General features: G+C 43.5%; 3 protein-coding genes across 4 annotated transcripts; 1 reads left to right on the forward strand and 2 right to left on the reverse strand.

Annotated features, from left to right (window-relative positions):
- Positions 1 to 649: 649 nt before the first annotated feature.
- Positions 650 to 3279, reverse strand: slc10a3 (solute carrier family 10 member 3). Its single transcript, XM_051104761.1, has one exon. It carries the CDS (start codon positions 2916 to 2918, stop codon positions 1545 to 1547), a length of 1374 nt encoding a protein of 457 aa, XP_050960718.1. The 5' UTR covers positions 2919 to 3279; the 3' UTR covers positions 650 to 1544.
- A 1184-nt stretch (positions 3280 to 4463) lies between these two features.
- chmp1a (charged multivesicular body protein 1A) lies at positions 4464 to 7276 on the reverse strand. The gene is made up of 7 exons (XM_051104762.1): positions 7133 to 7276; positions 6767 to 6786; positions 6596 to 6673; positions 6173 to 6319; positions 5956 to 6084; positions 5683 to 5876; positions 4464 to 5593 (listed from the first exon to the last, which is right to left on the reverse strand). The coding sequence occupies exons 1-7, from the start codon at positions 7137 to 7139 to the stop codon at positions 5572 to 5574; spliced, it is 597 nt and encodes a 198-aa protein (XP_050960719.1). The 5' UTR covers positions 7140 to 7276; the 3' UTR covers positions 4464 to 5571.
- A 97-nt stretch (positions 7277 to 7373) lies between these two features.
- Positions 7374 to 19188, forward strand: pdhx (pyruvate dehydrogenase complex component X). 2 transcript variants are annotated; one of them, XM_051104759.1, is made up of 11 exons: positions 7374 to 7793; positions 9624 to 9710; positions 11893 to 11993; positions 12393 to 12565; positions 13620 to 13718; positions 15731 to 15911; positions 16073 to 16220; positions 16599 to 16657; positions 16890 to 17048; positions 17218 to 17282; positions 18572 to 19188. In XM_051104759.1, the coding sequence occupies exons 1-11, from the start codon at positions 7622 to 7624 to the stop codon at positions 18834 to 18836; spliced, it is 1509 nt and encodes a 502-aa protein (XP_050960716.1). In that variant the 5' UTR covers positions 7374 to 7621; the 3' UTR covers positions 18837 to 19188. The 2 variants fall into 2 exon arrangements, with proteins under 2 accessions (XP_050960716.1, XP_050960717.1); XM_051104760.1 differs by having other exon boundaries at positions 9627 to 9710.
- The last annotated feature ends 6314 nt before the right edge of the window (positions 19189 to 25502 follow it).

Genomic DNA, 25502 nt, shown 5'->3' on the forward strand with positions numbered 1-25502 from the left:
ACCCAACCCTTATGTGCTTCTATTGACTGTCATTGTAGGGACAAAAACAGCCGCAACATTCTTCAAACATTTTCTTTTGTGTTCCACAGACGATAAGAAATCATACAGGTTTAGAACGAGACAAACATGAGTAAATGATGCCAAACTGCCCCTTCAAAGGAAGTTGTTAGTCATGATGGCAAATAAATCAATTTTGTACCAAAACGAGAGAGAACAAGCCAAGAATCTCACGGCCATTTGTAAAGAAAACAGGACACGCCATGTTACGCTGCAAATCATGAGGGCTGGACGAATGTTTAGGTGGGTCAGTTGTCCCAAACACAAAGCCGACTTAACACCCTCTGCATGTGCTATTACACTATTACTGATCCACCATAATCACAAACACATGCGCTTCTGTACAAAGAGTGTATTTTAGTGTCATTCAGAATGAACCTCTGCATCAGAACTGTATCTGTAACCACTGAACATCAATAAACTAATGTCAATATTTCAAAGAGAAAAAAACATTTTCTGATCAGTAGCCAGGTTCATGAAACTGTTGGTGAAAACTTTCTTAAGATGTTTGTAAGAATGCAAGTTCAACTCTTTATTAAAAAAACATTGAAAAGTCCTCAAATGTTTTGTTAAGATCATACTTTATTTCTTAAGAAGAAAAGCTTTGGTGTTATGTATTCTCAGATCATTAGAGGTGTTTTTAACGTTAAGATTTGCAATTATTTTTAAGGACATGTTTGTTAGGAATTTGTTTTCTTTAGATCAAGTACAATCTTAAAGGAATGTGTTTGTAATACAAAATATTTCTGAATTGATTCCCAAGTTTAAAAAGAAGAAAACAGCACTTAAGAGGAATTTTACTCCTGTTCCGTGAATCCGGCCCCAGTTCTCCTAAGATGAGCTTTGCTCGCACGCAAAGACTTTTACTTTCAAAGGCCAAAGATAAACGTGCCTCTAGTGAACGCAAGCGCACGGAGAACTCGGGATAAGGGTGAAACACCTCGCGTCACGCTGTTTGGATGTCGATAAGAGTCCACTGTAGCGTACAGACGGCACGATCGGATGAATCTGAAAAAGGCCAGCTTTGGTTTGAACTTGCATATGAGATGAATGAGAGCGTGATTAAAAGTGAGTCACGCGGTGCCAATACCGAAAGACACTTGTTTAGTCTCGTCAAAAAGCATTTAATCACAAGTCACCATTGTTTCAGCGCACGGTTCAATCACATCAACAATCAACAGCAACATCATCATCATCATCATCATCACACAACATCTCAGCCACACGTCATCTGTAAACAAGATACAAACGAACCATCTGAATTACAAAATAACATAGCGCAAAATCACTTAGAAAAATATCTCATATATCTTTGATAAACACTGTCGTCGTAATACGCGTAAGACTGTGTTCATTAAAATCTGATTTAAAAAAGAGGCTGAACTAAAAACGGCCACAATGAGCGAAGGCCTTTGGTAGTAAGAGAGAAACACTCGGGCGGCCCGTTCTGGCAGTGGCGCTCGGCAGCGCTCGGCTTCGCTCGGCGGTCAGGCGCCGGGTCGAGAGGCGGACGGCAGGCACAGGCGGCGGTGGGCGACGTGGGCGAGCACCAGCAGGAGCATCTCCGACGTGCTGCTGAGGGCCACTATGAAGGGCGCCTGGGATGCGTAGTCGGCCTCGGCCCGCTGGAACGACAGCTGCATGACGGCCAGCGCCAGGAGACTGTTCTGCACGCCCACCTCGATGGCGACGGTCTTCCTCTGCGGCGACGGCAGCCCCGTCAGCCGCGCCAGCCCGAAGCCCACCAGCAGCCCGAAGACGGGCACGGTCACGCCCGCCGCCACGATCGGCGGCCGCACGTTGGCCAGGATGGACGAGCCCATCTGGTAGGCCATGAAGATGCCGCCTACGATGAGCACGAAGCTGAAGGGCCGGATGAGGGCCAGCAGGACGTTGGTGACGGCGGGCAGGCGCAGCTTCACCAGCATGCCCAGCGAGATGGGGATGGCGATGAAGAGCAGCGTGCCCAGGATCTTGACGAAGGGCACGTGCAGGGCGGCGTGAACGCCCAGCAGCCAGCCGTACAGCGCCGACGACAGCGGCATGGCCGCGGCCGCCACCACCGTGGAGATGAGGGTCATGCTGATGGCCAGGGTGACGTCGCCGCCCAGCAGTAGGCTGTACAGGTACCCGCCGCCTCCGCCCGGGGCCGAGCAGGTGATGACCAGGCCCAGCGACAGCGCCTTGGGGAGCGCCGCCAGGCGGGACAGGGCGTACGCGTAGAGCGGCATTATGAGGAACTGCCCCGCCACGCCCAGCAGCAGCGGCACGGGCCTCTTCAGCAGACCCAGCAGAACGTCCACCTCCACCTTACAGCCGAACGCACACTTGTTGACGAAGATGAGCGGCAGCAGCGCGAACAGCACCGGGTTCTCCGAGAAGTGCGACAGCCCGTCGGACCCGAGGAGCCGGGCCGCGGGGTCGTCGCCGCCGGCCGCCACCCTGATGGAGTAATCGGTCCGCTCCTCGATCAGAACCGGCTCCGAGTCCCTGTCCAGATCCAGCAGCTGGATGAGCAGCGGCGCCGTCCCCGGCACCCCGGACCGGATGCTGATGACGTAGCTGCTCGCGGCTCCCGCGCCGCCGCTGTCGCTCACGTTGAGGACGGAGATCACGTCCGGGTCCAGGGATCTCACCCGGACCGTCTGCTTGAGGCTCTCGCGCCCCTTCCGGCCCCCGGAGCTGCGGTAGCCGCTGGAGATCACGATCACGCCGCGCGTGTTCTGGGGAAACTCGAACTCCTGCGAGGAGCCGTCGCCGATGCGCAGGTACTGGACGGGGCTCTGGCTCCGATCGGCTTTCTCTGGATCTTCTGCTCGAGCGATTAACAGCAGACAGCTCAACACGAGCGCTGTCTTCATGTCTCCACCGGCCGCCCTTCGACGAGACCCGAACGCACCGCTGACAGCCGCCGACACGATCACCGGTTCATCAGAGGCGTCGACGTTTGTCCTCACGCCCGTCTAAACGCGGCTAACGGCATCTTTAAATCCTCACAGATCTGCTCACCACCGCAACGACCAGACTCACAATCATCTCATGACGGCTCAGACCGGAATTCACTCGACCCCGCCCAGAAAAGTCCAGCACGAGCGCTTCACAGACGGTATTTCCGCGTGCGCCGATTAATATTTCTCATCATGTTGGCTGGTTTCTGTGTCTTTATTTTGCTCTCGTCATCTCTGCTGGTGGATCCGGTCTGAGCAGCTCGGGCGGTTACTACGGGCGACTCCCTGTAGAAACACACGAGCAGTGGAGCGGAAACCGGGGTCCGGGAGTGGGCGGGGCGAGCGATTCGGGATTGGTCGAGTGCGACGGGGTCACGGAGTAAATCTCACATTTTAACTCCTAAGTCCACGTAAGTCCAAATACAGCGTGTTTGAAAGTTGGTTTCCGTCATTACTCGAGTATAAAATGTTGTCCAGACAATACTTGCAACGGCGTTGGTCACGTGGTCCCCGTTTCTTTCGTGAACGCTGCAGGGATCGACCAATCACAGCGGCTTCTGCTCACACGCTTTATTTGAGCTTTCCAGAGTGACTGCTGCGGCGGATTCGCGTTTGTGTGTGGCTAACAGTCCTCGAAAGCGGCTCTTTTAAACCAATATAATTTCAGCGTAAAAGTGTTTCCGGCGAAGCGTAACTGTGCTTTGACATCTGAATGAGACTGAATTAGGGAAAGGCCTTTCTGAGCCGCACTGCGCCCCCGCAGGAATAAAGCGTGTGTTTCACGGGAACCAGAGGATCAGACGAAAACACGCGCCGCCCAATGAAACTCCACAGAAAACACGGAAACGCTCCGCTCGTCACAGTACGGAAGCCGATCGTGGACCAACATCACTGACAATCGCTTATTTTAGCTTCTGTAATGTTTCCACAGGGCTGTCAAAAATACTGTGAGACGCTTCAGAGTGTTACAGAAATACTACAGAAACCATCGGTATTAACTCACCTGCCATTCAGACACTGATATTTTTATCTTTAATTGATTGATCACTGTATGTCCACTTTTTGTGTAAGTTCGTCGTTATTCTGACATGTTTGTAAATCAGTTTCACGACACTCCGATGTCTTGAATGTAGAAACGGCGCCACCTGCCAAACTGAATCAACACATCACTACATAAACAATCATTTCCACTAAACAAAACATAAACTGACTAATCTTTCATGTTTCTTGAAAGGCAGATCAGTAAGTTAGAATGATTCTGAAGATTAATGATGCTGAAAATTCAGCTTTGATCACAGCAATTTTAACAGAGATTCAGATAGAAAACAGTTATTTTAAATTATAATATTACGGTTTCATTGTATTTTGTTCGAATAAATGCAGCTTTCGGTGAGCAGAAGAGACTTCTTTCAGAAAACATTTTAAGAAGTGTAGTTTTATTCAGAACGAATACGAACATTCAGACAAGAAAGATCAGAAAATTTATTATGTACTTGCATTCAATAAACATACAGTAATGGTAATAAAGCATGTATGTGTAGTGGAACATCTCTAACATCTAGTCATTTACCAGATGAATAACTAAACCGGGCACATCCCAAATAAAACACTCATTTCGTCTCCTCTCATATTTCATTCTCAATCATCTAACGCAACTTTATGCCGTCCCATGGTTCAAATCAGCATCACTTGGGTGCAGAACGGTGGTGTTGTAGTGGACGGTGATGACGAGAGTTTCTGTGGCTCCGTATGAGCTCAGAATCAAAGCCTCCCGTGGACAGTGAGGATCCTTCGACGACAACCCACGGGTTCAGTTTAGATGAACGAGCTGTAAACATCATCACGTCAAATGACATTTAACGGACTAAGATGCTAAAGAATGAAAACAGCGGCACTGGAACATGCCAAATAAGATCCGCTTCAGAACTTACAGGAGAATGATTTTATTTATTTACATGATAAATGCACAGAAGAAAACCACCTGGAGGAAACCGATCTAACCCTACACCGAGCCGATCCGGGGCTGGGAACCAAATAAGACTGGTGTTTACACCTGGGGCAGATTCATAGACTCTTGTGGTTTGACAGGACGAGGCACTGAACGCAAGAAGCACCTACTCACACGCGTGTGCTCGGCAGTAAGGCAAAATAACGCGCGGCTCTGCGTTTCATGCGCTGTTACACTACACCGTGAGCTCTGCCAACATTAACATTATCGACAAATCAGTCTGTAGCGGGTTTAAATAAATATGCAAACGTAAATCAACGCGGCGTCAGTACAGATCCAACAGCTCCTCTCCATCAGAAGCCTCGCCGAAAGTAGAAATGAGTTTCCTGATCTTTCTCGTCCAGAAATAAACAGGGGAAATGACTTGCGCTCTTTTGACAGGCACGGTCACATTTGATGATGGCGATACAGAGAAAAAAGAGCTGATAAAGGACAGACAGTGCTTGTTTTTATCGTAAAGTGTGGGAGATAATGTGCATAAATGGACTGGGTTATAAAAATCAGCGGCCTGATAAAGTCCTTCACGCAGGAGAAGTTTGATTGAATCTCTGGACGCCATCAGTTACGCAAAGCCGCCAACCTGTAACACAACCGGATCACAAACCAGATGAGATGAACGCTCAACAGCAGCAAAGACTGAGCCAAACTACTGCGGTGACCGCGGCGTACCGTCTGGAGAGCTGGTCTTCCTTCTCCTGCGAGCGCGTGGACGTCTCTCCCAGAGACGTGGCTCCGGCCGGCAGCTGACTGAGCTGATCCACCACCTCCAGGCCGCTCTCCTCCGCGATCTGCAGGATCAGATCGTCCACCTGCTCCTGCGGCGTGGTCAGCGTGGTGGCGGAGCTCATGGAGTCCTCCATCACCTGAACACACGTCACACAAACGGGCCTCAGAGGTCGATACCTTCGCGAGAAAAAGCGTCCGAAGGGTCAGATCACTCACCGAGGTGTGAACGTCCAGATTCTGCACCTGGCTCTCGAACTTGTCCATGACGGCCGACACCTTCTGCAGGTCCATGGAGTTCAGAGCCTTATCCAGAGATTTAGTCACCTGCGTCATGTTTTTCGTGACCTGTAGAAACAAAGCAGGAGAGAGACTGGACTCAGATCGGTTCTCAGGGATGACGAGGACAACGATCGGGACGCGGTCGGCGTCTCACCCCCTTCATGGTCACGGCCGTCTGGACCTTCGAGGCCACGGCGTCCACGCGAGACGCCATACGCAGCCAGTTCAGACCCTCGTTTTTCTTGCGAATGGCGTTCTCTGCGTACACGCGCGCGCACTCCACATTCTTCTGCTGGAGAGCCTGCGGATTCACACACACGAGTTACACAAATCTAAGAGCAGGTGAATCAGGGCGAGCGCTCAGCTTGACGTGCGACTACGGGATTCGTCATTAACGACGAGCCATTAGACTTAAATCGTGGACTGTTGGATCCTTAAAGCCTCAAACAGGGGCGTGTCAGACATAGTCACGGCAAGTGCTTATGGGTAAAGTCACGAGGTTGCGCTCGCTCCTGAAGCTGACGTCACCATCGACAACACACCCTGAACCCGTGACATCACACGTCTGCTCGTGTACCTTTTTCACTTTGGCTTGTTCGGCTTTGGAGTCTTTCTCTGCTTTTTTGGCCAGTCGCTCCAACTGCTTCGAAGTGAACTGGTGAAAAAGACAAGATTCAGAAACAAGAGTCAGAGATCAGAGCTGACTGCCATCACGACACAGAGACGGAAAACAGAAATATATATTCACCTTAAGCTGGAAGAGAGTGTCTGTATGAGAGAAACACACCAACAATCAATCATTCAGCTCACATCATCATGACTAATAAACACGAAAAGGCGACAGTCTTACAGCTCATGTTTACATTAAACAGCAGCAGCGCGAGTCTATGAATAACAACAACACTCCGATTAAACTCGAGCAGAATGACACAAATCAAACCAACCGTTAACGTGCTCACGTCAATCAGCGTGATGAAGATGACACAGCACAACTGTTCATATTTATGAACCCGAATGATACAAGCGCGTGATTCATTACAGATGAAATGACATTCTTAATCAAGTCAGCGATAATGTGACGAGTTGAACAGACATCGAGAGAGAGTGTTCCTACCGTCCATGTTCACGTTCACCGCGGTTTTATAAGGTCCGATGGCTTAATCTGATGTTTTTTTCAGCTCGGTTTGTTTGTTTGTGTGTCTCCGCTCCAGCTCCGTCTCTCTCTTCCGGGTTCAGACGCTCAGCTCGCCGTTGTCATCATGACGTCACGCGCCGCTTCTTCTTCGGGTTTTCCGGATGTGTCACTACCGCCATCTTCTGGAGTCAAATAACTGCTACATCCTCCAGTGCGTCATATTTTTTTCCATTTATGCCCTTTTCGATTACGGAGCGGTGCGAGTATCTGTTCCTTTGTCCACTTTACCTGTCATTCCCTGTCTGTCCATATCTCTCGTCAGGTCCTTTCTCTCTCTGCTTCGTATTTTCTGCATTTAACAAGTAGGCTGCTCGAGACCGTCCGGCAGGCGGCGCTGATGTGCGAATCCGGTCTCCGAGTCTCCGTTCAGCGGCAGAGAAGAAGGCACTGCGGGAGAAGGGCACCGCGATGGCGGCCTCCATTAGACTCGGGCGGAGGAGCGTTTTCGTCGCTCTGAGAGCCATAAAACCGAATAAGCTGACAGCTCAGAACAGACTAATAATTCAGAATAAATGTCAGCGGGCGGCGGGCTGGACCGGAAGCGGCTTCAGACACCTGTTTGTGTCTCCGTCAGTGTGCGGTGAGTGTTACTCTGTCAGATCAACGGAAGGACACAGATGAGGCAAAACTCAGATTTATTAATTATAGGGCACAGTTTACATCACAACAGCGCTGTGTGCAGACGAGTGTGTTTGCTCTACACTAAACTCCCGGACTGGTGCCGTGGCGCAGCGGTAAAGTTGCCACTGAATGGTTTCATAATTCAAAACATGAGAAGGTGATGACTGAGAAATGATGATCATAGTTATGATTCTGACAGTTGTGATGCTTTGGTTGATTGTTGTGTGCTGCTGATGACAGGTCAGTGATCTCGCTTTCATTAGTTTGATGAGGAGCTGTTCTAGCCGAGTCTATTAAAACACAGTAAAGACACATAAAACACTGTCATACAGCATATTGGCATCTGATCTCATCCCGGTCATCGTGTGGTCACTCAGGTTAGTGTCAGCTGATTGTGACATTGATCAGTATTTGCTTTATTACACAAATGCGTCATTGCTCTCTGTCCTGTCAGTCTTACGATTCGATTTGCTGAGGTGATGTTTGTCATGATAAAATCGACTGATGTTGAATCTGGAACAGTTTAAATGAACATAAATCTCTTGCCGGGTTGATCCAGTAATCTCTCATTTGTTTATCACATGTTTTTCATGTGCACTGTAGTTTCTGTAAACCCTTTTGTGCATGAAAATCGTTCTTTATGCAGTTGTGTGTCATAAAGCAGAGGTCTCGCACTCAGTTCCTGGAGCGTCGCGGATCTGCGTAGTTCAGCTCCAGCCTGCTCCGATTCACTCCTGCTCGGACGTTTCTAGTGATCCTGAAGACCCTGAAGATCTGGATCGGGTGTGTTCGATTAGGGACGGAGCTAAACTGTGCAGAGCTGTGCCCCTCCAGGAACTGAGTTGGAGACTCTTCATAAACACATTCATTCCCAGTCACACTACACTACAGTAAAAAAGTCATCTATTTAAAATACATCTATTTCATACCAAGTAGAGTTCATATCTTTTAACATATGTGACCCTGGACCACAAAACCAGTCATAAGGGTCAAATTCTCGAAATTGAGATTTATACATCGTCTGAAAGCTGAATAAATATGTTTTTCATTCAAGTTTGGTTTGGGTTGTTGTTGTCCAAATAAAGTTCTTAACAATGTATATTACTAATCACTTAATGACTTAAGACTGGTTTTGTGCTCCAGGGTCACATATTTACTGACGTATCACTCAACTTACTGATGTAAAAATTATAATTCAACTTTTTGTGGAGTACCGCTTGTGCTCAATGCACATTTCTCAATATTAAGCCTGAAATGTGTTTTAATGGCACTGTTGATGAGGATGTGATCTTTGAATAATATTGATTTTTTTAAGTGCAAGATATTTATAGTGTACATGAAGTTTGCATGCAATAGTTCCACGTACACGCAATCAGATAAACTTCAGTATGTCTTTAGTTGTATTTCAGCACTACTTCCACACATTTAACATGAGTAGTTCCAATGTAGCAGACTTTAAGTAAACCAGTTTAGTAAACCAAAGGTTCAGTTGCAGGGTGTTTTTAGTAAGTACATGATATGTAAGTGTATTTGTCGCATACTTAGCATGAAATAAATGTATTTCAAATTGTAGTATATTTATTTCTCACTAGGGCATCCTCCATGTTAGCATTGTCCCTTGACCAATATGTTGATTTTATTTTGTTTATTTTGCTCAGGACCAATCAGCATCCAGCATCCTTTTTTTTTTTGTAATGTAGCCTAATCTTCTGTAGCGCTGGTCCTGATCCTCTGTAGATGTGCTGTCTGTATGTGATGTAGTGTTTCAGGCGGTCTGTTGTGTGTCCAGCAGGGGTCGCTCCTCTGAAGGTGCAGATGCCAGCGCTCTCGCCCACCATGGAGGAGGGCAACATTGTCAAATGGCTGAAGAAAGAAGGTTAGTCACTTCTCTGCATCATTTACATGTAATACATCGATGAGGGGCATGTCAGGGTTACTGCAGAGGTTTTAAGATCTAATTCAAGACTTTTTAAGAAGGGCACAAATTAAAAATAATACCACATGTCCACACAGAACAAGTGCATAGTAATAATCAGTTGACACGAGTGTGTGTAGAAGCTTCAGTGACCCGACGGGGGACACACAAAGATGCCAGTGTTTTCAGAGCATTATTTTGATCTTCAACACTTTGCATTTTAAAATAAACTTCTAAATGTATGTTCATCATCTCTACAGACGACACAGTGTAGTAATTTGGTGCTTCTAATTAAGTGAAAAAAAGCAGTTGCAGACAAAATAAAACATGTAACGCTTGTCTTACTACCAAATTAAGTGTAATATCGAATTCATTTAACATGCACTGGAATGTTTTCTCAACATCTCGCGTTTTCAGGGCACGTGATTTCCTGTACGTGATGCATGATGGGATAGTGTGGGTTTAGTGTGCGTTATCAGACCTGGCACAGTCTCATGCGTTTACTTCCTGTCACATGCCGACACTCGAGAGTGGCAGAGACCGCAAGTGTGAGTATTTGGACAAGCCCAAAACATGCAGTCCTCCAGCGGTGACGTCTAGTCCTGCCTTCACCTCTGTACTTCCAGTGGATGTGCTGCTGTTAGCTGAGAGAATAAAGATGCTATCGATGGTTGATGTTCAAGCCTCTGCACAGGATCCCTAACGCTCCACACGTAAATCACAGTTACGACGATGCACACAGCAGCACGTGATTTAAGGAGAACATTCATATATATACATATATATAAAAATCTAAATATTGAGGAAAATCACCTTTAAAGGTGACCAAATGAAGTTCTTAGCAATGCATATTACTAATGAAAAAATGTAAGTTTTTGATATATTTACAGTAGGACATTTACCAAGTCACCGAAAAGGAGCAGCACCAAATGTCCAAAATCTAAAACCCAAGTTAGTCTGGTGCGTAGATCCAAAAAAACATGGAGCAAAAAGTGCAATAAATGTGCAAAGGTGCAAAACGTTTTTGAGAACGCACATTTATTGCACTTTTTGCACATATTTTTAAGCATTTAATAAAGATTTTTTTGAAGAGCTATATAACCATGTGCGGATCTTAATTGTTTGCTTGTAGTAGGAAATGTACAAAATATCTCCATGGAACATGATCTTAATATCCTAATGATGTTTGGCATAAAATATATACCTGTACTGCTTAAGTCTTGTGGTCCAGGGTCACATACATATATTAAAATATAAATAAATAAAAACAGGTAAAACTGTAGTTACAGTAATACAACGTATGAAACGTTTCAAGCATAATATTCATGTTTATGTGTGCTCCAGATAAGCTGCACCGCAACCCAGCTGGGATGGGGTTTTCAGTAAACCTCCGTGACTTCACATCACAGCCCAGTCATTAAATGTCACTCCCTGATATTTTGAGATGTAAATGTCATCAGATGTCACCTGTTAAAACATTTATTTCATATTATTACACACAATCCCTTAGGAAAATTAACCATGGTTTTACTATAGGAAGGGATATTGATTGGCATATTGATTACCATTTGTATAACCACAGTTTTACTACAGATACTATGGTTAATATGTGGTTACCATGGTTTAACTATAGTAACCATATTTGTTTGTTGTTCTTATTTGTTTGTAGTAAAACCATGGATAATTTGTGTACGGGATACTCAAATATTATTTTATATCTTTTTATTTTACCACATGTATTTGTGAAAATAAGACTATGTATATTTCGTGTTACCTGTGTTTTGTCAGTGTTAAAATTCTTTTTAATACACTGATAAAAACGATGACAGGCTTTTTCACAGGTCTCATCACTTTATTACAATTATGCAAAACAAAACAACAAATGTTTACCTTCACAAGCTGTCACGAATGTATGGTCTTGCAGCTATCTGTCTCTCACCTGGAGTCTCAGTCACAAAAAATGTTGGGAAATGACACCGCTGGTCGTTCTGTTGGGTCAGTCCTGTCACAGATGAGATACAGACTGTCCGATACGGCATGCTCTGTTAAACATGTCTGTCGGGCGGTCAGTGGTGTAACTGTTGTATAATACTGTTGTAACGTACACACAGCAAACTACAGAAATGTGTGTGTGTTTGAGCAGGTGATGAAGTGGCCGCAGGTGACGCTCTCTGTGAGATTGAGACGGATAAAGCTGTGGTGATCATGGAGTCCAGTGATGATGGAATCCTTGCTAAAATACTTGTAAGTGTGTGTCTGACACAGATTGAATCAACACTGAAACATTGACATTTTATATGAACTGATGACATTGAGAGTGCGAAATATAGACAGACGAACAAACCCGGCATGTATGGAAATAAAACAAAGAATACTACGCTTTTAATCTTGATTTGATGCTTTACTCAACACCCAGAAATGAACTGGCTGAATCCCAGCTTTAAAAAAATGAAAATACTGTCCTCGTTTATGATTTGATGTTAGAGAAACCTGTTTGGAGACCATTTGGTGATGCTAGTGGGCACAGGTATTATTACACGCCTCTGTTTCAAGTTGACACAACTGGCGTGTTAATGTGGCAGTCGTACGCAGACGCGGCTGCAGCTGACCCAATCGATAATAAGCGTCACTGCTGTGTCTCAGGTGCAGGAGGGCAGTCGAGGTGTGCGTTTGGGAACTCTCATCGCGCTCATGGTCAGTGAAGGCGAAGACTGGAAACAGGTGGAGGTTCCGGCGCTTGAGGCCGCGACGCCCGCCGCAGCCCCGCCCACTGCCGCTGACCCCGCCCCTCCTCTGGCGGCTTCAGCGCTCAAACAGTCAGTATCGGCAACACAAGTCTGTTGTTTGTGAATGTTCTTATGTATGTAACAGCACCTCTGGCTGTTGTAATGATCACAATTACAGTTCAAGACAAAATCACAATTTATTAAACATGCTTAAAAAGAGAACCATATGTCATCTATAAAACAGGTACAGCCTTGATTCGGTTCAACAAACGTGTCACACATTCCCTGTCCTACGACTTGACCCTTTTGGCATTGAGTTTACATGATGTTTGTTTCATTTTTTATTTTATTTTTATTACACCTGTGAATTCAAGACGCCAGTGAAAAAGTGCAATTCACCTTCACTGTGACCAGATCGTTCTCACTGTACCGCTTCCCCTCACGACCCCATGCGTTTTGGGCGCTTGGTTGCAAAATGTTTGACTGGGTCTCATGTGGACTCCCACAAGTTTTCATTCTGTTAACATGGGATCGAAGGCTAAAGCATTTCTTCATACTTTGGCTGCAGCTGCTGCTTCCGGTGTGAAGACGCTGTGCATCTTACAGTCTGAGATGTGACAGTCACTCTTCTTCTTTTTTACCATTTTTTATTTTTTTATCAAGAATCACAAAAAGAAAGCTGAAGTGAAGGCCTGATTATGGTTTTATTTTGGAGGGTGTACTCAATTTTGCATCACAATTGATCACTTTAATAAGAATCTTAATTTTCTGATTAGTATTGGTGTGCTTTATTGATAGTCGATCTAGCAGACTTTCTTATAAAGATTTGCCAAATTTCGAATAAAAATATCTTCACAAAAAAGTTTTACGCTCGTTTGAGGTGGATTTTGACTTGTGTGAAAAAGGCGCAATGCGAATAATGGAAGATGGAAACGCATTTGCAGAATAAATTTCTCTATGCGTATCAATAAAGTCACGTGACTTGGAATGGAGAAACCTGACTAACCAGCGGACCGATCTCGCTCCACATTATCTGAAATATTGTTATGGTCATCTGAAATGCCCAAGCAAAGTACAGGGATTTATTTGCTTTGTGTTGTGTGTGCCACTGATATCAGTGTGTGCTCGTCTGTGATTTTGACAGATTGCGTTTGAGTCCAGCTGCAAGACACATTTTGGACACTCATGGTTTGGATCCTCATCTGGCAAAAGCTACAGGTCCACGCGGCCTCATCACTAAAGAGTGAGTCTCGCACACATACGTACATGCGGTTTTAATAGTACATCAGTCTGTGAGTGCTTCTCCACGTTCTCATACAAAGACAAGCACAGATTGGACATTTAAGCACTGCTCTCCGTCTCTCCGTCTTGGAGATTTTCATATAGCATGACCCAGTGAATCTATTTTTAGGTTTAGATCTTTTTCAATATCCAGGGTGTCTCACACACACACACACACACACACACACACACACACACAGGATCCCGCTGAGCAGTCTCATTACTGACGCACGTTACCATGGCAATGCAGCCTCCTCCTTCTGGGTGTCCATAGAAACAAAGAAACTGACACCTTTTAATACCTCCAATCCACTGCAGATCTGAGGATGACAGTTCAGCTGTATGAAAAAGAGACACAATATGCATTTATATTAGATTATGCAGAGATTTGGTTATGTTATAGGGGGGATATGATCATCATTATCATCATCAGCAGCAGCTTTATCATATATACATTTTCTCCATGAAAATTAGATCTGTTTGCCGGTATCATCAGCCTAGGTTTCTTGTGCCAAACATATTTAAAATAGATATTTATGACCGTTTTACCAACTCTGACACTTAAAAAAAGCTGTCATAAAGACCGTCAGCGCTAATGGTTCTACAGTCAGCTCAGTGTTTTTTTTCACACAGTTCAGGCTGTTTTTCACAGATCTGACTGTAATGTAGACGACGATGATCTCGGTTATGAGCGCGTGACAGAAGCGTTTGCTCCTTCAGTCTCTGTTCAAAGCTGCAGCACGTTCTCACTTTCAGTCCAAATCCAATGTGCTGCTGTAACTGCCCAGCACCAGATGGAAACGATCAGATGTATGCTGATCATCAGAACAGTCTTGCACAATTTCATGTTGATTTGTTTTGTAAAATGTTTAAGGCTTTTACGGTAATTTTTGGAATCACAACAAAAGTATATTTTGAATTGTATTTAAAGTCTCGCTTTTAAATGGTTCCAGTTGATTTCATTGAAGTGTATCTGAATCTTCTTCCCGCCGTGACAACACCGCAGAGCGCCGCTGTGCACGTGAAGAGAAAAACTCTGAGCTCTGACGAGACTCCAGCAGAGACGCCGACGATCGGACAGAGCATTAACTCATGACATTTCACTGACAGGAGCGTTCTTGCACTGATCAGACAGTGTGTTCCTGCTGATCATCCTTACATTCTTGTTTGTAATTCAGTGATTTTACACTCTCCTGCTGAGAAAAAAAAAAAAAAACTAATGTGAGAAACTGTCTGCTATTCATATTGTGAATGCTGTGTTGCGGCATCGGTTTTTCAGCCTGGTTCTCATAAGAACACCTGGAGATTTGTGTTTCGGTCCTCACACTGCACATAGTGTGATCCATTAAATATAACTATAAAAAAATGAATTGATACCTGTGATAGAAATATTATTACACTTTATTTAGTTATGTTTTTTTTATGTTGTTTAAAAAATTATAAGCAAAATAATAAAGTGTGATAATATTATATTTTAAAATAAAAAGGGAGAATTAAATAAAAATACAGTTAATTCATGAACTTATAGTTTTTTCATGATTTTCCAACTTAAAATGGGCGCGCTTTTGTTTGGGCGGGTTGCTGGCGAGTAAGTATAGCGTATACTGTGGGGCGGTGGCCTAGATTTATGCTGATTCTGTATCATTACTGATACAGAATTACAGTTTGTCAATCTAAATGGTAATTTAGCATTAAAAACTGTCAGTACGCAAATAAACGACCTGAACTTATTTACGCAGCGCATTTCTTCACGTATGCGCACACATGGACCGCTCATATGCACCCCTGAATAAAAACCCCTGAAGCTTTATACAGTGTGCATTTATATTTGATTTTGCACATTGTATGGAGGAGAACATTTGGTGGATGTGAAGAGATACAGTAAATAAAATGTCATGACTTGTTTTGTCCAACTAATCCAGGCAGTTCAGGCTCGATTGAATTCCTAATTGTTTCTGTGCCGTCTGTTTTCAGAGACGCTCTGAAGCTGTTGGATCAGAGTGATAAAGGCCGTCCGGCTCCTCCGGCAGCTGCGCTCGCTCCTCCTGCTCCTCCTGCTCCCCCTGCCCCGCTCACGGTCGCTCCACCCGTCGCCCCGAGCACCGGCCGCCCCACCTTCCCCCCCGTGTCTGTGCCCGGAAAACCCGGAACGCCGGTGAGCGGACGCTGCGTTTCATTTCATATTGTCATGCTGGAATTAAAACAAGCAATAAAAAAGTTCTGTATGAAATTTGCTTAAAATTTAAGAAGGGTCACTGTGGAATGACTGAGAGCAGGATCTGCAGCGATGACTCTTGGGATGCGTTTTGTTTTCAGGGCACGTTCACCGAGATCCCGGCCTCTAACGTGAGGAGAGTCATTGCGCAGAGACTGACGCAGTCCAAGAGCACCATACCTCACGCGTACGCTTCGGTCGACTGTGACCTCGGGGCCGTCATGAAGCTCCGAAAACAGCTGGCCACAGGTGGGAGACCCGCATTTACATCACGTTACAAAATGATAATCCACACAGAACAGCAAGACAGATGACTGGTATTACGCTGCCTGTGCTCTGAGGACAGTGAATATGTGTGTGCTGTTGTTCAATAATATGTCTGTGATCAGTGGGTAATTCCTCAGGCCGCCCCACCTTCCTTCCCATCGCTCTTTGTCCCCCAAAAACCTGGAATGCCAGATAAAAAACAATTCCAGTTCCAATTGAGATAAGTAAAAAAAAAAAAAGATTTACTATATTTTTTAAAGGTGTGTCTACAGAGACCCCCTGATTAATCCGTTTTGAAGGAGATGCTGAACACGTAAGCGTCTGTTTGCACTCACATCAGTTTTGTGTGTTTGCGTTCAGAGAACGTCAAGGTGTCGGTCAACGATTTCATCATCAAAGCGGCTGCTGTGTCACTCAGAGTAAGTACTGCATCACATCATTTATTCACAAAGTGGTTCTTTTACGGGAAATAAGACTGCGATGTCATTCCTTCATTGGTCGCTTCAGTAGTTTGTAAAAGCAGACTGTCAGTGTTAAATGGGACATGGTTTCACCCCAAATGAAGGATCCCTCCAGAAGTAATACAAGATGTTTCCCACGATCCGTTTGCTTACAGTAGTCCGTTCCCCACGTTTGTGTCTTGTCCCGCAGGAGATGCCGGAGGTGAATGTGATGTGGTCTGGTGACGGGCCGCAGGCTCTCGACTTCATCCACATCTCGATGGCCGTGGCCACACCGCGGGGCCTCATGACGCCCATCATCAAAGATGCCGCTAACAAAGGGCTGCAGGAGATCGCCGCCACCGCAAAGGTCATTTTACATCAGATACTCATCGTCAGAGTTAAAGCAAACGCAGCTCAGAGCGCATATGGATGAGAATATGACGCTGGTTATGTAAGCGTGTGTGATCTGAGATGGCGATCGTTGTGTTGCATCATTAGCGTGTTACAGAGCTGTAGTCTGTTTTCGTCTCTTTCAGGCTCTGGCGCAGAAGGCGCGGGACGGGAAACTGTTACCAGAGGAGTATCAGGGAGGATCCTTCAGGTGAATGCCGTTCTGTTGTTTGTAGTAAAGGAATAGTGAAACCTCCAGAACTCCAACTCTTTCAAAGGATTTTCATTGCAATTGCAATTACAATTACAATTAGGCTCTTAAAAAAAAACTCTAAAAATCACACTGTTTCACACACACACACTCTCCTCAACCTGTTCATTAGAGAAGCAGAAATGCCTGTTTGGTAAAAAAATATTATTTTAGTTTGATATTTTCATTGAATCAGGTGATTAAATGGATTCACACCTGGAATTAAGATCACAAGTGGTCGGTGCTAAAAGACTTTGTGTTCTGATCATTGAAACCACAGGATGAGGCAGTTTTTCTGTTTTTTTTTTCCCAAACCCCGTCCTGCAGCTGACTGTAAGATTGCACTGGTCGTGTCGATGCTGGAACGAACCCTCAGCTTAACCTCCGTATAGCGCTGCTGTCACATCCTGTTACGCTTTGTCACGATCAGACGAGTGATTTTTGTCTGATGCATGTAGTGACACAAATCATGTGAAGCGCAAAGTTCACCTAAAGAGCCCATCAAATCAAAACTAAAAATGTCGTTTAAGGGGTCAGTTCATTCAGTAATTGTGCTTTCCATAGGGGTAAATAAAGTCATTGTCACTGTCAAGAAAATGTGTCTGACCCATTTGAATTCTATACAAAATATTCGACTTAAAGTAGACAATAAAGTAGATATTTAGAGTGCACAAAAAACTCAATACATTCTGTATGTGGAAAAACTATCATTTTCAGCCCTGATTCTGACTCGTTGTCTGAAGTGACCGCTTTATAAGGGTTGTGTCCGTAAGGTTCACCAGTAAATGGCCATTTTTTTGATTGGCTAATGTCACTGCATAGGAAACCGTATCAGCACTCCTCACTATTCCACATGAGTGAGATCCACCGTATCCAAACGAGCCGCTTTTGGAGCTTGATGAAATAAATGCTTGGTTTTTAAGTGTTGACAACTGCAGAATTCCTTAATGGTACAAAAAAGGCAAATTTGATTTCTCATGTCATGACCGCTTTAATAGGTTGTGCTTGATGTAATTCAGTTCACCCAGTCCTGCTCCTGGAGGTCCAACATCCTGCAGAGTTGAGCTCCAACAGCCTGACCTGGAGTTTGTAGTGAGTCTGCAGACCCTGATCAGCTGCTTCAGGTGTGTTTCATTAGTCGGAGCTGAGCTCAGCGGGACCGTGGCCCTCCAGGAACAGGTTTGGACGCCCCTGTATTAGACCTGTTTATCAGCTACTCAGATTGTTTGTTTGTTGTTTGTTTGTTTTAGTATCTCCAACCTGGGCATGCTTGGCATCAGTGAGTTCAGCGCGGTCATAAATCCTCCTCAGGCGTGCATCTTAGCCGTGGGCGGCACCAGGGCCGAACTGAGGTTGGCCCCCCAGAGCCCAGATGGGCCCGTTCTCCGCACTCAGCAGCTGATAACTGTGACTTTGTCTAGCGACGGGCGTCTGGTGGATGACGAACTCGCCTCGCGCTTTCTGGAAAAATTTCGCACGAACCTAGAGCAGCCTCAGCGCGCCGGTCTGCCGTAGAGAGGGGAAACGGTGAATGCGCTCTGGTGTTATGGGGCTTCTCTTATACGTGCTATTTATTTGTTAAGATGTACATAGACAAGAGACTCAAGGTCTTTTGAAGGCCTAGGTCAACTAATACTATCATTTGCAGCACATGGAAAGGAACGTTCTGGTTATTTTGCGACGGAGAAGCGTTCGGTGTAGTGCGTGAAAGTAAACCTACTGATAATCACATGGCAATGTTAAAGCACCTTTGTAGTAGACAACATCTGTCACCTGAATTATCAAATCATTCTTCCAAGCCATTACATCATGTTAGGACACTATTTGCCAAATAATCCAATAAACTCATGTCTTCTGCTGTACTGAATCAGTTGTTTTTTATGTTTTCTGTTCTTTTATGTGCTTGTGTACTGATTACCTGTCGGAAACCGCTCAGTGGAGCTATTTAGCTGAGCAACTTTACAGGTAAACATAGGGAAACTCAGCTTTCTGTTATCTGTTATTGTGCATCTTCATCAACTGAGATGAGCCGCTCTCCTGAAATATTCAGCAAATTCGTTTCAAATATTCACCAATTATTTTGGTCAAACGTAAGTGAAGTTAATAAAACATTACACACTGGTGCTGCAAGCTTTAAGGTGAAAGCTGAGATCTGTTGAAGTACATTCATGAGTCTTTGGAGAGCTTCTTGAGTGTCTGAGAATTAGGGCTGGGAAAATGCTTAGACTGTCAGGGATCTGTAAGGAGAACTTAACTGTAGAGAGAGAGACATGGGTTTATTGACAAATGAGACTGAAACGAGGGCAGTGCGGTGCACGGGGTGTTCCAGAAAGCAGGTCATGTGACATACCCGGGTATGTTTAAGGGTAAGCAGATAAGCTCAACTTTCGGTTCCAAAAACGGGAGGTACGTAAGTAACCATAGCAACTTGCTCTCTAAATATAACCTGCTCTGGAGTAGGTTATGTTTCAGGGTTAGCTTACTTCAGAGCTATTAGCACATGCGTCCGTGACCGACTGAAGAAATGACAGATTGCACACAATATATGTATGAAGAGTTCATGGGCCTCATTTATAAAGCGTGCATATTCACAAATTTGATCTCAGACTGTGCGTACACTGAAAGACACAGGAACGTTCATATTTATAGACAGTCTTTTGTGTGGAAAAGTGCTTCGAATCGGATGCCCATTTTCCACAAGATGATTCTTTAGGGTCTTAATGAAAAGTCCATAACATGCTTTGGTTAAAATTTCTCAATAGTAGTGTAAAAATACCCTTTTTACCTTGTCAAAATCAGCTCTGCAAAAATCATCTCATTCTGTTGCATGTTCCTTTAAATGCAAATGAGCTCTGCTCACCCCGCCCCTCTCTTCTCTCTGTGGAGTGTCAAGTCGAGCTCCGTTTACTTTAGCCGTGTTTAGTCACTAAACATGCTAACTAGCAGGTTATTAGGGGAAAGTGAAGCTGGATCACGAATGATTTGCGTGAACACAGATATATGTAGATGGGGAGGTGCACTCCCTTCACAAACAAATGTAATCTACTGCATCTTCAGCGGCTCAGATGTCGGGAGTAAATGACGACCACTATGTTCATTACTACATCCAACAATACAGCGCCTAATAGATATCATACACTAAAAAAACTGTTAACAGGCAATGTTAAATGAAGCTAAATTATATATAGATATAGATATAGATATATAGATATATAACGTCCTGCATCCTCTGTTCTTGATCTGATCAAAGGATGTCACCTCTTGAGTACTGTGTCAATATCTCTAAGGCCCACCTACTAAATGTATATAAACTACAATATATCATTGCCTTAGTCAGACGACTTTTTGATGACTGCAGCGACACACAGCGAGTATCTCAATAAAGAGAAACTTCTGCTTCAAGATTTCCAAAACGTCTCCTGGTCTCTAAAAAAAAATTTACAACAGTTTTGGTGCCGTGACCCGGATAGAGCTTCTCGCCAGACATCGTTCCAGACTGAATTCCGGAAACTTGTTTTATCAGCTCAACAATGATTTGGTGAGTGTTACTCTATTCAAAGAAACACTACAGACCAGTACATGTGGTTAGCCTCTGCACCGCCAGAGAAGTGTTAACAAACAGCTGCAGGGTTTGGTTAACAGACTAGTTATCCTCTATTCAGGTAGAGAAGATTAGCATTACGTGCTAATATCGGTTACCCTCTGTTTAGGCAAAGAAGATTAGCGTAAAGTGCTAGTAGTTTATGTTGCCCTCTGCTTTGCCAGAGAAGGTTAACAACAGTTGTTCTGTGTTAACAAATTTATCCTCTGCTTGCCAGGGAGGTGTTAGAAGTGTATTGTTGTGTCAGAAAAACATTACAAGATGTTGAGAAGGAATGCTAGGTTGATTCCAACAACTGAGAAAGGTGGACTAGCTACACCTTTATGGACAGACAATGAGTTCAAATCATTGTTAGGAGAGCACATGGACTCAACAGTCAGTCAGATTGGATTTGACAAAGAAATTTGGTATTGATCCAGAAAAAGTATGGTCAGTTGAAGAATGCAAAAAGGTACTTGGGGCATGTATCAGAAAGAAAAACATTAAAGGCATTATCTGCTGCCACAGAGAACTTACCTTATTCTTAGCACAAGAACAAGCTCAGTGTATTGCTTAATTAAAAGAACACAACAAACAATTACAAACTAGAGTGTCCTGTCTCACTAAAAAGGTGGGCCATAACAAGGCCTCAACCAACAGTGATTCAAAAGACCAACAGTCAGATGAAAGCTATCCTGACTTACAGTCTTTGTGTAGACTAGAGGACAATAGCAACACTGGATTAAGATATAAAAATGTAAATGCAGCTGAAGTGTGTGGAGCAAGACAAAAGGCTCAGAGTAGGGCAGAAGGGGTTGACACTGTTCCATCGGCAACCTCCATACTGCAGGTCCAAGTGGTCAGTACAACCTTAAGCCCTGAAGCCATAGAACGACTTCCTGAGAGTTTGCCATCAGTGGATGGAAATTTTTCTCAATTCAGGAGAGAGTTGTCTAAGAAGATGAGGCTGTATGATATGTCTCTAACTGAAGTCATCCAGCTAATATCCCAAATCCTGACAGAGTCTGAATTCAGTGATTTTGAAAATGCAGTAAATGCTTCTGAGTTTAAACAAGGTAGTAAAGATGAATTGCGAGAGGGAGTTCTGAGAGAATTAAAGAACATTGTTGGACCAAAAGTGGATTGGTCAAAGGTTGCGAGTTGTATGCAGAAGAAAGATGAAACTGTAAGTGAGCACACTGAAAGATTTTGCCAGTCAGCTGCAGCATACAGTGGAATAACTGACACTCCAGAGAAGGTACTGGATGATAAAGGACCGCTAGTCTGCATCTGGTCAGATGGCCTTTTAGCTGAGTACAGAAAAGCTTTGCCATTTCTAGATCTAACTTGGTCTAACAAAACTCTCAGAAGTAACCTAGACACATTAGCTACTTGGGAAAGAGACTCTGTTGTCAAGGCAAGAGCAAAGATTGCAGCAGCATCCTTTCAGGTCAACACAAAGAACCAACAGAAACATAAAATGTCCTAAGAGGGAGGGTAATTGTCATTACTGTGGTAAACTTGGACACTGGATGAAAGAGTGTAGGAAAAACAAAAAGTATGTAAGAGAAATGAATAGTGTAAATCAGCTCCTACTCAGTCTGCTTGCAACTCAGGGAAGCAGACCCTCCCCACTACACCAAACTCGTGGGGCAGCTTGCTGAGGTGCTAACTGTTAAGGCTGTGAGTTCTTAATTACCCCAGTAATCTACAACAAAGATGACAAGATTCTTTGTAAACAGAACAAAGGAAGTTGACTTCCTCCCACTGGGGGACTCTGGTTAAGGACACTCACAGCCAAAAACAATACTACAGCACACTCCAGTCACTCACCTATCCTCTATGGGTTATGATGTTTGCTATGACTGATGTTTCATTAGAGGATGGAGTGATTGCACAGATAAGTTTGCACATCAACTACAGGGACAGACTAGGACACACACAGACCAGTGAGGAGCCCAGGGAAGAACCGAAGTGCAACAGGCCTCGGGGGCCAACCCTGTGGTGAAGATTTCCTCATAGGTTTTTTCCCTCATCAGTTTGTCCCCACCTCACTGGTCCATAGGTGTCAAATGACTTAGGACTAGGTCAACAAAACCACTATACGATCAACAGAAGTCTAAATGTCTAAAAAAAGTGAGAAATGGACTACAGAAAACTACAGACTACACAGCTGTTCAGGCGACATGGACGTCAGGACTTCCACTCTTATGCTACATGGTTTTCTGTGTCAACATGTAGCTTGTACGACATGTTACCATCCATGTCGCATGTGTCAACAGTTATGGTTCTGAAAAGAACTATTACTCCTAATTAATCTAGGACAAGACAGAATAAGATATATGTGCCTGTAACTATTTCAAGTTACATGAATGGAAGATGGGGCTTAATGTTAACAAACATAGGCTACAGAATGGATTTATGGAGGTTTAAATTTGTATTATGTGAGAGTTATTAGAACTCTCAAAGGGGGGGACTGTGGGATTACAAATGTAAGGATTTGTTTAATATCTGCAGATCCCACATCCTAACATAACATCATATAAAAATCTAAGGTGATCTACATTGTATTGGGCATTTAATGTAAAAATATTTGAATATCATGAAAAAGTTTTTTTTTTTTTTTTTATTGTAACTTATTTTAAAAACTGAAACGTTCCTATATTCTAGATTCATTACATGTGAAACATTTCAAAAGTTTTTTTTGTTTAAATTTTGATGATTAGAGCTTACAGCTCGTGAAAGTCAAAAATCCAGTATCTCAAAATATTAGAACATTTACATTTGAGTTTCATTATATGTCCATCCCTACAGTATAAATTCTGGGTATCTGTTGTTCTTTGAAACCACAATAATGGGGAAGACTGCTGACTTGGTAATGGTCCAGAAGACAATCATTGACACCCTTCACAAAGAAGATAAGTCACAGAAGGTCATTACTGAATGGGGTGGCTGTTTACAGAGTGCTGTATCAAAGCATATTAAATGCAACGTTGATTGGAAGGAAGAAATTGGGTAGGTAAAGGTGCACAAGCAACAGGGATGACAACAAGCTTGAGAAAACTGTCAAGTAAAGCCGATTCAAACACTTGGGAGAGCTTCACAAGGAGTGGAATGAAGCCGGAATCAGAGCATCAAGAGTCACCACGCTCAGACGTCTTCAGGAAAAGGGCTACCAAGCCACTTCTGAAACAGAAACAAAGTCAGAAGCATCTTACCTGGGCTAAGGAGAAAATGAACTGGACTGTTGCTCAGTGGTCCAAAGTCCTCTTTTCAGATAAAAGTAAATTTTGCAAATTGTTTTGAAATCATGGTCCCAGAGTCTGGAGGAAGACTGGAGAGGCACAGCTTCCAAGCTGCTTGAAGTCCAGTGTGAAGTTTCTGAAGTCAGTGATGATTTGGGGTGCCGTGACGTCTGCTGTTGTTGGTCCACTGTGTTTTATTAAGTCCAGAGTCAATGAAGCCATCTACCAGGACATTTTGGAGCATTTTATGCTTCCATCTGCTGACAAGCTTGGAGAAGCTGATTTCCTTTTCCAGCAGGACTTTAGCACCTGCCCACAGTGCAATAACCACTTCCAAATGGTTTGCTGACCATGAAATTACTGTGCTTTATTGGCCAGCCAACATGCCTGACCTGGACCCCATAGAGAATCTATGGGATATTTTCAAGAGAAAGATGAGAAACAGTCGATCCAACAATATACAGATGATCTGAAGGCTCAATAGTGCCTCAGCAGTGCCTCAGGCTGATCACTTACACGTCACACTTCACTGATGCTGTAATTTGTGCTAGGAGCAAGTCATTTGCTGTAATACGTGCTGCCGACCAAGTATTTGAGTGCATAAATGAACATACTTTAAAGAACTTGAACTTTTCTTTTGTGCAAATCTGTTTTTTGATTGATCTTAGGAAATATTATAATATTTTGAAATACTGTATTTTTGATTTTCATGAGCTGTAAGCTCTAATCATAATATCATCATAATCAAAATTAAAAAAAAAAAAAAAAAAAAAAAAAAAAAAAAAAAACCTTTGGAAATATTTAACTTTACATGAAATTAATCTAGAATATATGAAAGTTTAAGTTTTTAAAATAAGTTACCATAAGAAAATAACTTTTTCATGGTATTCTAATTTTTTGCAATGCACCTGTATATATATATATATATATATATATATATATATATATATGACCAAAGTTCATCAGATTTTAACACAAGTTCAGAAAATTGACAAAGAGAACCCAAATAAACAAATGAGATGAAAATATGTACTTTGTAATTTATATATTATGAAAAATGATCCAGCGTTAAATATTTGTGAGTTGCAAAAGTATGTGAATCTCTAGGATTAGCAGCTGATTTTAAGGTGAAATTAGAGTCTGTCTGTTCAGTAGTGTTTTCAGTCAATAGGATGACAATTAGGTGTCAGTTTATGCCCTGTTTTATTTAAAGAACAGGGATTTATTAAAGTCTGATCATGTTTGTGAAAGTGAATCATGGCACAAACAAAGTAGATCTCTGAGGACCACAGAAAAAGAGTTGTTGTTGTTGCTCATCAGGCTGGAAAAGGTTACAAAACCATCTCTAAAGAGTTT

This window comes from Labeo rohita, unplaced genomic scaffold (assembly GCF_022985175.1).
Source record: "Labeo rohita strain BAU-BD-2019 unplaced genomic scaffold, IGBB_LRoh.1.0 scaffold_79, whole genome shotgun sequence".
NCBI lineage: Eukaryota > Metazoa > Chordata > Actinopteri > Cypriniformes > Cyprinidae > Labeo > Labeo rohita.